At 45.6% G+C, this 10,820-nt stretch overlaps 1 protein-coding gene across 1 annotated transcript in view; it reads left to right on the top strand.

Moving 5' to 3' along the window:
- LOC116849638 (nuclear pore complex protein Nup88) overlaps positions 1 to 10,820 on the top strand; it is a 79,389-nt gene that overhangs the window by 65,575 nt on the left and 2,994 nt on the right. The window contains exons 3-6 of the mRNA XM_032826981.1: positions 9,013 to 9,126; positions 9,540 to 9,726; positions 10,322 to 10,422; positions 10,618 to 10,810. Of these exons, the coding sequence (XP_032682872.1) occupies positions 9,013 to 9,126; positions 9,540 to 9,726; positions 10,322 to 10,422; positions 10,618 to 10,810 (595 nt within the window). The remainder of the gene's footprint in view (positions 1 to 9,012; positions 9,127 to 9,539; positions 9,727 to 10,321; positions 10,423 to 10,617; positions 10,811 to 10,820) is intronic.

Genomic DNA, 10,820 nt, shown 5'->3' with positions numbered 1-10,820 from the left:
CCCCCCCCCCCCCCTGGCTACGCCACTGTATTCCACACATATTCATATATGATATGATTAACAGAGTTTTCAATGGCATCGCCACAAACCCCAAACATTCGCTACATTATTTAAGCTAAGCTGTGCGGCCTGATAGGAGTTGATCCAGATTGACTCCGCGCTGGGTGCGAACGAGCGAGCGTCAGCCAGCCAGCCGATTTAAGCTCACACGTGTGGTTTGACCGTTAAAAGCAGGTGCGAACGTCGAAAAAAAACGGTATTTGCCGAACGCGTACGTGTTCCCGCGTGCACTTGAAACCGCTTCGGCCCGAAAGACAAACAATAAAGAAGACAGATTTATGAGGCGCCATAAAGCTCGCGGGCTAATCTGTCAGCCGTGCAAGCTCATTTATTCCCGAACGTGGAAATACCGCGAACCGCGTTGCAGAAACGGTCAATCGGATCGCGGCGCGCGCCAGAGAGAGTTCCTCGAGCATATGTTGAACGTGCTACGGAATATTTCACCCACTGGCTGAATCTCTCACCCGCTCGGACGCGGGGGTGTGCTCTCCTATCTGACCCGGGCCGCCGGCCTCGGGCGGGGCGGGAGGCGCAGCGCGTTTATTTAAAAAATGATTTAACCTAATGGTTTTACATATGTAATCCCGATATAAACCGGCGGCTAATCTCGGGCGACCACACGCGGTGCTACGCGCACTCACACAGGCGCGGTCGCGCGGAGGGAGAAAAGAGGGAGAGAGAGAGAGAAAGAGAGAGAGCCCGCGCCCTGTCTCCAAACACACGACATCTACTCTACACCCTCCGTATTCCACCCCCTCCCCACTTTGGGTTTCCCCTCGTTTTTCTACTTTTTTTCGATGAGCAAGCACTAACGAAAATCACCGGCTTGCCGGTTGTTTTCGGTGGCGAGCGTGGGATCGCGGGAGGAGCGCGCGACGGGGGTTGTTTGCGGAGGCCGAGCATAGGGTCGCGCGCTGTACTCGCGCGCGGGATGATTTAGATGGTCCCCGATGATATCCGCGCCTTTTGAAAAATGTCGGCACGCCGAGGAAAAAGCGTATAAGCCGTTTTACGGTTTACGTGTGTCGCGCTTTATCAGGGCCGGCGCGGCCTGAAACTTTATTGCCGGCCGAACGATATTTCTCGTCGAATCAGCGTTAACGAAGGAGTTGAATTACGAGAGGTCGCGCTGAATTAAAAAGCTCGCTGTCACCCTGTTTAATCGGGCCGCGTTTGCCCGCGATAGCGGCCAAAGTGCGCGTTTTTATCTGCCGTGCCGTCTTCGCCGTCCTAGAGATATTCGTTCTTCGCCCAACAGTTACACGCTTTGATTTATATTATTCCTTTGTAAAGGGCTAGCAACCGAGACTGAACACAGATTTATTGATAATTGATCTCGGTTATTGGTTCCAGATTGATTTTAGAAAAGAAAAAGATAAGATAAATTTACAAAATGCAACATATTGTCTCAGTGTGCAGGACATAATTAAAATACGGAGTATGGCGCTTATATACAGGTCAATACGACGACTTGCCTGTCCGGTTCACTGGCAGGCGCACGTAGTTGTGCATGACTTCAGTAGAGACCTTGATGGAACACTCGCTTGCGCATTTTCTTTCCTGTTAAGTTTACATTCCAGTTAAGTGAGCATTCCACAAAGGCTTACTGAGACCGCGCACGACTACATACGCCTACCGGCGAAACGCATAGGCAACCCGTCGTACTGACCTGTATGTAAATGCAACTTCCGTGTCGTAGTCACGAACAAAAAGGGTTATCCGTAATTCTGGGGTGAGTTTGTGAACTCTCCGTCTTGTCCAATAAAAAAATTCGTTTTTCAACAAAAGAATTTTCTCATTGCACTCAGAGAAGGAGACCCAATGATGCAACTATATAAGAATGACAACTATGTGAGTTTTGTTAGTAGAATTAATATGTATAGTTTAAAAAATTATTTTAGGTTGCAATAACTATAAAAATAGTTTATTATAATTCTATATACATACATATATATATATATATATATATATATATATATATATATATATATATATATAAATTAGACTCATACAATTGTCACTTTATACTTATCATTACTACGCTCTTCTCTGCACAAGACGAATGAGCTCACAAACTCATCCCGAAAATCGCGAACAACCTTTTTGGCTACGACATCCACGAGTAAAAATATTATGCGAATTCTTCGATCACGATCTGTCCAATTATCACCACTTCAATCATATATACATTTTATGTAGATTCGTACGTTCATTTACCGCCATCACGGTTACCCGCGTCTAATCAAAGAATTCCGGGAGTCGCCCGCTGGAGAATTTAAATACGCGAGACGCGTTCCAGCCATCGTCGTCGGCGTCGTCATCGTCGTCGTCGTCGTGGTCGTCGTCGTCGTCGTCGTCGTCGTCGTCGTCGCCGTCGTTTCGCGTAACGAAATAAAAGCCGTCGGCGAAAGAGAGAGAAAGGGGCATCTGTCGGTTCTTTTAATTACAGCGGTACGTGTGCTAGCCACGGGCACATTCTGGGATGCCCGGGCACTCCTGTTCTCGCGCTCCGGACTCGGTATCCTTTTGTTTGCCGTATCTCGTCGTGGCCACGTCGCTCGCCTACGCCAGTTTCCAACATCGTGTTTCGTGTCCGAAGACACGCGTTCACGTGACGAAAAATCGATACCCACAATCTAATCATATCTCCATTCGTCAACTGCAAAAAACAACCCGATTAGATTCTTCATCGTCCGACTTTTCACTTGAAATTAATATCAATAACGAGTTTCATTCTAATTTCGAAGGCGGAAATTTAATCATCCAGAGGAAATAATTAGCAAGACCAGTGTCGGTAACAATTCAGTTTCCTCTTTCGTTATATAGACATTTCCTTTTGATCCCGATCGCTAGTCAGGACCTCCCGTTAAATCAATAACGAGCCGTCAATCGCGTCACGAACAAGTCGCGCTTTCCCAGCCTGCGCTCAATCGATATCGCTTTTTCGGACTAGCTGTTTGCCAATGATACTCGTGATTAACGCGTATGAAGCGTCGCCTAATTACCTTGCGCGATGTTCACGGCGTGTGTTCCGCCGCGAGAGGTACTCGGCAAGGCTCTCGACACCCTCGTCGCGCGGCGAACGTGGCGAACGCTACGTTGGGGATAAGTGCCGGCGAAGATCGAGAACCGGAACGTGTCGGGACAGCGGCGCAACCGGGAAGCCGGGTTCTCCCGGGTGAGAGGAGCCGATGGCAGGGCGCGATGGAGACGCGAGCGACGCGACGCGACGCTGCCGAGGCGCGCCGCGGCCTGGAGAATTAACGGGCTTAGTTGCCGACGCAGGTGTCGTCGGGAAGGCGAAGGAAGGCAAGCGAGAGTCGGGATGAATTACGACGGGAGCGTCAGCCAGCGCCAGGAGAACGTCGGTCGTTATATTTTGCGCAACATCCCGATTTTATGGGCCGCCCCCCGCGCCCTCGGACGAGCGCTGTCTTCCGTGCCCTCTCGCCGGGGAGAGAACGCGAACTTCCGCTGTAACGCGGCTGTTGCTCTATAATGAGCACCGATGAGCGAAATGGGGTGAAGCTGCTCAAGAAGAAGAGCGAGATCGCGGATTGATCGGTCCCCGACTAGAAATTTGTCCCATGATGTCATCCGGTTATCCCAACCGGTTGTCTGGTCTTCATAAGTTGACATATATTGTTGGCTCCTAACTATTAATAAGATGTTACTTATTTATTATTAATAATATGCTTATTTAATAATACTTATTAATAATATTTATTAATTTATTATATATATAATATAATGTCTGTAAATATATATATATAATATTTATTATATTATAAAATATTTATAATATTTATTATAAATAAATCATTATTTATTATAAAATATTATTTGTTAATTTATTAATAATATTTATTATTAAAGAAGTAACTTAATCGCCACAGTGCGTTACATAACTTATTATGACCCAATAACATCACCTTATACCCTGAGAAAAAATACTTGAAAATATTTGAACATTTTATTTGTGAGATATAAACTTTCTACCTCAAAAATAAACAAATTATCAACAATTTTTTTCTTTTTCTATTACAACTATACAAACAATACTGAGAATAAATCACTTGAAAATTTACTTGTGAGGTATAAAGTTTATTTCTGTGAAATAAAGTTTATTTCTCTGGAATAAAGTTTAGGTTTCACAAATAAATTTTCGAGTATGTTTTTCTTAGTGCAAATAACTGATTTGGGGACAGTCTGATCAGAATAACCATAAAATTATGAAATAAATTTCTAATGGGGCTTTTCTCGATTGCTGTCAGTCATGAAACTTTCCGCTGAAAAAGACACCCTTACTGTCATGGGAATATATCATGCTTGGTATGCTAATGTAACATCGCATCAATCAGTAAATTTTTTATCGTTAAAGATTTAAATTTTCCCTAATCTTCGAGAGAACGTTGCGCTCAGTTTATTTGCCTAGTGTCGTTTCGCTATTTCGGAAACAGTCGATTTTGCGATGGGCCGTGATTAATTAAGATCGTCATCTTAACGTCGTCTTGCCTCGTCGTCGATCTTCCGTAGAGCTCTCTTGGTAGCACAAGACTCCGTGTCCTTGGTGCCTTGCGTCGCGCACAGCCGAGTTAACGAGTAATGTCTAATCTATGCATCCGCTTATCATAATGGCCCTCGTTATATCGCGAGCGTAGCCCGGCAAGTCCGGAAGCCACCCATCCTCGCCGCCTACCAACCCCTTAGTCTTAGCCGCCCCTTTCTCGGCGCGCGGCGCGCTTCCGCGAGGACGTAATAAAAATATTCCGAGTAACTGAACGATATTACGTCATTACGGGCTCGCCGGGCGGAATTAAGCGGTTCAACGTTGTCCCCGCGGGGGGCCCGAAGTACGTAATCGCCGTACAAAGGGTGCAACACCGACGTAAAAGCCACGTGACAGCCCGTTACGCCGACGTGCAACGCCGGAGATTAAACGCCGCGGAGAGACTTTGGCCAAAACGAGGCGTAAGTGGGTTAAAAATTGTCCGACAGAATTGCGTCTTGGGGTTTACACGAGGAGGGGAGGATTCACTCGGCTGTGGAAGCCTACGGTTCCCCGATGCGATCGTTCTGGGTGGAGGGTGATGTTTGGCCACCCCCCAGTTTCTATTCTCCCCTTGGAGCGAACAGAATGGAAATCCATTCGTTGGCGTCTTAGAAAATTCAATGAAGCACCAATTCACGACAAATATACATGATATACAACTCAAATCAGCTCTCAGAATTCCTTCAAGTGAAATTTTACACGAAAAGTAGAGTGACAGCCGAGTTCCTCGAATTCTCGAGTAACTGTGCATTCGTGTAAAATTAATTATCCATCTTGAATCGTCGAGTAAATATTTTTATTCGAAATTGCACAGTGAATCTGATGTATTCCACCGTCACAGGAACAATTTCTTTCTGATCCATTGAAACCTTCACTTTTAAGATTAAAAATTCGCTCTAAGCCTGAATCAAACATTCTTCATGTTGCGATTTTGAGTGGCAGTATTTTTCATCATCGCTTCTCATTCATTTTTTGGGGGATCGTCACCCAGCACCTAAAGCAACCCGAACAAAGTGTTCCCGGGTTGTGCGAATCCTTCCTTTCTTGTGTAGACCCCCAGAAACAATTCGGTCGGACAATTTTTCAAACGATAATTTCGCAGAGTCAAGTGACGCAAACGAGCCGCATGAAGAATCAGCCGAAGCGACACACGCTGTGAAAACGACGTCGCGAGTATCCTCCAAATGATCGAATTAAGTGCGTATTCCGCGCGTCCGCTACAAATCGTCGTAATTCTGTGTCCTCGAGGGCGAAATACCCGGGGCGCGAAGAGAATAATGACAATCTCGGCAGAAACACGCGGATACAGCGCGGCCGGCCGAAGCGGGCGCGGCTGCGTTCTATTAAGCTAAAATCAGGGCCCGCGCGGCTCTCGCAGCGTCGCTCTAAATTATTATAACGCGAGGAGATCCGCGTACCTTCGCGGACAATGAAAGGTACACCGTAACGTCGCGACGTTTGTTTTGTCGGCCTCGGTGCGGCGGCGGCCGCCGCCGCCGTTGCTCTCGCGCGCTCCGCGCACAACGATGTGCTCTCGCCTACATTTCGTATATTTTATTATTACTCTCGCACTTTCCGCGGCTGGACACGGTAACGTTGGCAGGGGGGTTGGTTGACGGCGGTGGTTAGCCCGTGGCCGTTATTAATGTCCGCGGCATGCCAGAAAAAGCGAGCAAAAGGCCCGCGCCCGGGGAGAAAAAGATAGCGGGCATCGGGTATCACCACCACGCTACGGTCTCCGGGATACAGCCCCTCGCTTCTCCACCCCCGCGACACCCTGTACATACGTCCCGCGCAGAACGGCGACACGGCCACCACCGGCACACAAGCGCCAGGAGTTCTTAATAATTGATAAAAATGTACGCACGCACCGGTAAAGAGGAAGGCCGGGAGGCAGGAGGATGGGAAACCGGCAGAGAGACAGAGAGAGGATGGCAGGGTGTGGAGTGAAGAGATGGAGAGACACACGGGAGGACAGCGGGGGCGAAAAAAAGAGCCAGACATAGTGGTGGTGGCTCTCTCTCTCTCTCCCCCTCCCTCCCTGTTTCCCTTCTCCCCTCTCTCTCTCTCTCCCCTCTCTCTCTTTTCTCTCTCTCACCCCATCATCGCGGACTCCAACCCTCCCACGTCCGCCTGACTCGCCGTTTCGTTGACAAAGGCATACGCAACGATTTATTCGCACTTTTCACCGCGACCTCTCCCGGGAATTTTTCTTCGTTCTGTCACAATTTCGGAATTATCAGAATTTATGCCTACCCCTTCACTCGCGCTCGCGCCCGCGCTCCACGCGTGCACACGCGCGTGTTCTGATAGGTATTAAGCTGCCTTGATTACCTCGGCTTGCCCACGGAGATGCTTTCGTTCGATGGCGCTGAATATTCCTAAATAAAATGAATGGCAACAGGACCAACGCATTTAAGGGCGCGCGCTCACGCAACCCCTCTCACTCGCGTATTCGATATTTGTTGGCGCTGCCGCCGAAAAAAGATCCGAAGAGAGGCTGCCATAAATATCCATTTTTGCTCTCGGTTATATTAAATAAGGATAGATATCACTGTCTAGGATCTATTCAAATTCGTGGATCACACGATTGTGAAACGAAAACATATTGAACTAGACCCTTTCTCGAGGCCCTAATCACGTTCTTGAAAAATAAATCGGCCAAGGAAAGGATGCCAACGTTGTTCAAGTATTTCTTTGGTCTTCATCTTCTGTTACGGTTACATTTAGGAACGACGATTGCCCAAAAATGTCAATAGATCGCAAAGTCCAAAATCATTCTAAAAAGAGGAGACAAGCGCGTGATTTATGAGTTCTTTAACAGCTTGTAAGAGCGGAGTTTTTCTCAAATCAGGAGCCAATAAAAATATCTAATAAAGCTTGAATTCTCTCGGTGACGAGCGTGGCCTGGACCAGGTATCGCCATCGCGACTTACCGGAAATTTCTCGCCGAAAACAAAAGAATGAGAGGTCGCGCAGCTGCTCGAATCTAATTAAGAAATTCTTACACGGCAGTGCCGCGCATTCTGCCACACCCTCGTGTCTCGACCTCACCCCGCTTCCTCGGTTTCTCTCTCTCTTTCTCTCCCTCTCTTTCTCTCTCTTCCGTCCGGCGCACGTCTAGAAAAATTAAAAATAATTTTCCTACGTAAACGTATTAACCCCGGTGGCGGTGGCCGGAGCTTTTTGCGCCACGCTTTTCTCGCAATTTGTACAAAGAACGGCACGGACCTGACTTCAAAGTAGATCTTACACGGTGTCGTATCATTTTATTCTAGGAACTTCCCTGCGTATTACTCGTTATTGCGTTTAAGTCACCGCCGCTCCCGTCATAGCCTCGTCCACCTTCTCATTTAAGATTCCGGGACGAATTTCGTCATTTTTTCCCGTAAATGGACGAACGAAATAACGGCGTCCACGTAGAGCGCGGAAGATTATGAACTCTACGCATTGGGACTAACCAAGCGAAGCGCGCAGTGTCCCCGGAAGGAATATCGGGAATTTGTAAAGTCCAGAGAATCATCCCCTAAAGCAGCGCAAGAGCAGTAATGACGCTTTGACAGTAGTATATTTCTGCAAATGTAATTGTCGCTCCTTTGAAAGGTGATATCACGGGGAATGTATGTGGAAGCGCACCTGATATCAAAAGAATGGGTTTCTCGACGAGAAAATATTTTGAAGGAGTGAAAAATTATATAATAAAAAATGCGAAGTAGTATGTGTAGAATGAATTAACTGGAAAGCTCTCATACGATCTGAGTGTTTCTCCAGAGTCATAATATATAATTATTATTGCCGCGGTGGAAATAAATTTGGTGATGTGATTCGGTGGTTACACCCATCGGTCGAAAGGCACAGACAAGCGAGAGATAAGCGGCGAACGCTCTCCCCGTGCCCTCGTCTTTTCTTTCTCGGCAATAAATCCCGGGGAAAAACCTATCTGGATTTTCTGCTCATCCTTCCCGACGCTTAACCTAAAAATTCATTAGATTATAAAGCCATTAATGCTCATCCACGCGGCCGAACGCGTCTCTCCTTGCTTAGGAGCGAATCCAACTTGGATCGATGTCTCACATTCATAACACCTCGACCACGTTCCTCTCGTTGTAATCACGTACAACCAACTGTGCTCTTAACGTTCGTTTTACAATAATTTTGTATTTTCTAATTAATTAAACAAGAAACTCCCCCACTCAACAGTATCTGCGTCTGATGTAGATGCAAAGTTTACGCTCCTCCCAAGACTTCATCGGGATGACACTTGATCTGACATTTTCTCCAGTTTAGACCATCCTTCAATTATTCTGTAAAAAAGCTGTAATCTCGTATGACTCGGTCTTGTTGACAAGATTGGCGCAACAAACGGAACACGGTAGATCGTATTACCTTTCTGATTTCAGAAACCACAACTTTGGCGACTTCGGAGCAACCACAGAAATTCAACGCGTGCGATGGCATCCAGGCTCGACAAGTGACTCGCACTTACTGGTTTTAACATCTGAGAATTCCTTCCGGTAATTATAAAGCAATCATGTGATTTGGTTCAGTGATATCAACTGATATCAACTGAAATATCTTTATTTTTCGTCTTGCACGGATCTCTCGCTCAACGAGAGAAACATCGAAATCGCACATCACCCTGTTCCAATCATACCGTCGATCGTTCTTGAGACAAAAGCACTGTGTTCTTTCAGTCGCGAAAGTCAACATCTTTTGCAGTTATAATTACGGAAAACTTGCGAAACCACCGCGAAGAATCGCGCGCAACATAACTTAAGCGCGCGCGCTTAAACTCTTCGCGTTAGATAGGGCTTAAAAGTAAGAAAAACGCTCCGCGAACTAAATTTCCGCGAGCTTTACGCGCCGAAGCGTCTTTAAAAAACGTCGTCGGACCACTGACCTTAAGCTGCATTTAACTTCACCGCAGTTTGTACGAATGCGAGTTGGGCGGCGCACCCAGACTCGTGAAATGCTGGAAAGTCGGCCGCGCGCCGTCAAGCTCACCCAAGAAGATCCCGGACTTCACGTCCCTCGGCGAAATCGCGGTGGACTTTGATTTCGCCACTCCTACCTTGAAGAAATCGGAATTGTTCGCCGACAAAAGCATCGACGAGGTATGAATCTTCGACGAGCTTTCGCGTCCATAAGTTAGTAAGAGAATGTGAAGAGATCTTTCCGAAAAGATTCTTAGGCCAGTATCAATAATGAATATCAATAATCGTTACTTAAAACTTGTCTCAGGTGAGATACTCAGATCTAAATTTAAAATTGGATCTAAGTTTTCAATTAGATCATATACGTTTATATTATATTTTGGGTGTAATTGTAATTTAGCTGAAAAATTCGCATCTAATTCTAAGTTAAAATCTGAATATCTTATTTGAAATAAGTTTCAAGTAATGACTATTAATGGCCATGGTCTTGAAATTTGTCTCACATGAGATATTCAGATCTGAGTTTAGAGTTAGATTTGAATGTTTCATTTGAATAATATATGCGATATTACAACTTTAATCGCGGTTCGAGTAAAAAAACTCAAACCTAACTCTAAATTTAAACCTGAATATCTCTATTATTTGAAACTAGTTTCAAGTAACAACTACTAATACAGGTCTTACTCCGTCCGTAACGTTTCATATGTCGAGTTGATTACCTTCGAGTTGATAGCGGTAATCCAATATTAGAATGCAAAACGTTCTCAATTTTTAGGTGAAAAATGTCATCGACTGGAATCAGATCGAATGGCCGATCCTGATCCTTCGAGGAAACGGCGAAGTACTGATCGTTCGCGGGAACATCTTGTTGGAGAAGTATGAGCAAAGTGTCTTTTAGATTAAATTTATATAATATAATTATCAGATATATGATCTTTTGCGACAAGGGATAACACTATATTAATCTTATTAATGAACTCAAACAAATGTATACTATTTATGATATGGATGACAAGAGGTGCGATATTTTCTTTTCTATTCTCAATTACGATACTTTAATCGTGTTGCCAGCTATGAGAATCCGATAGTGCTAGGCTCGTTGTCTATGTATCCGCCGAGTGACGATAATTACGGGATAGATTCATGCTCTATCATGTGCCTGCAAACTACTCCGCCGATAGTAGTCATCGCCATGTGCACCGGAAAGATTTATCATGCGATACTACTGCACGAAATACTGGACGATGACGATGACGACAGAAAGGTATGGTATA

The sequence above is a fragment of the Odontomachus brunneus genome, unplaced genomic scaffold, assembly GCF_010583005.1.
Source record: "Odontomachus brunneus isolate Ranch 3 - 2012 unplaced genomic scaffold, Obru_v1 Obru_scaffold_122, whole genome shotgun sequence".
In the NCBI taxonomy this organism is placed as follows: Eukaryota; Metazoa; Arthropoda; class Insecta; order Hymenoptera; family Formicidae; genus Odontomachus; species Odontomachus brunneus.
This window is presented reverse-complemented; position numbering and strand designations above follow the sequence as displayed.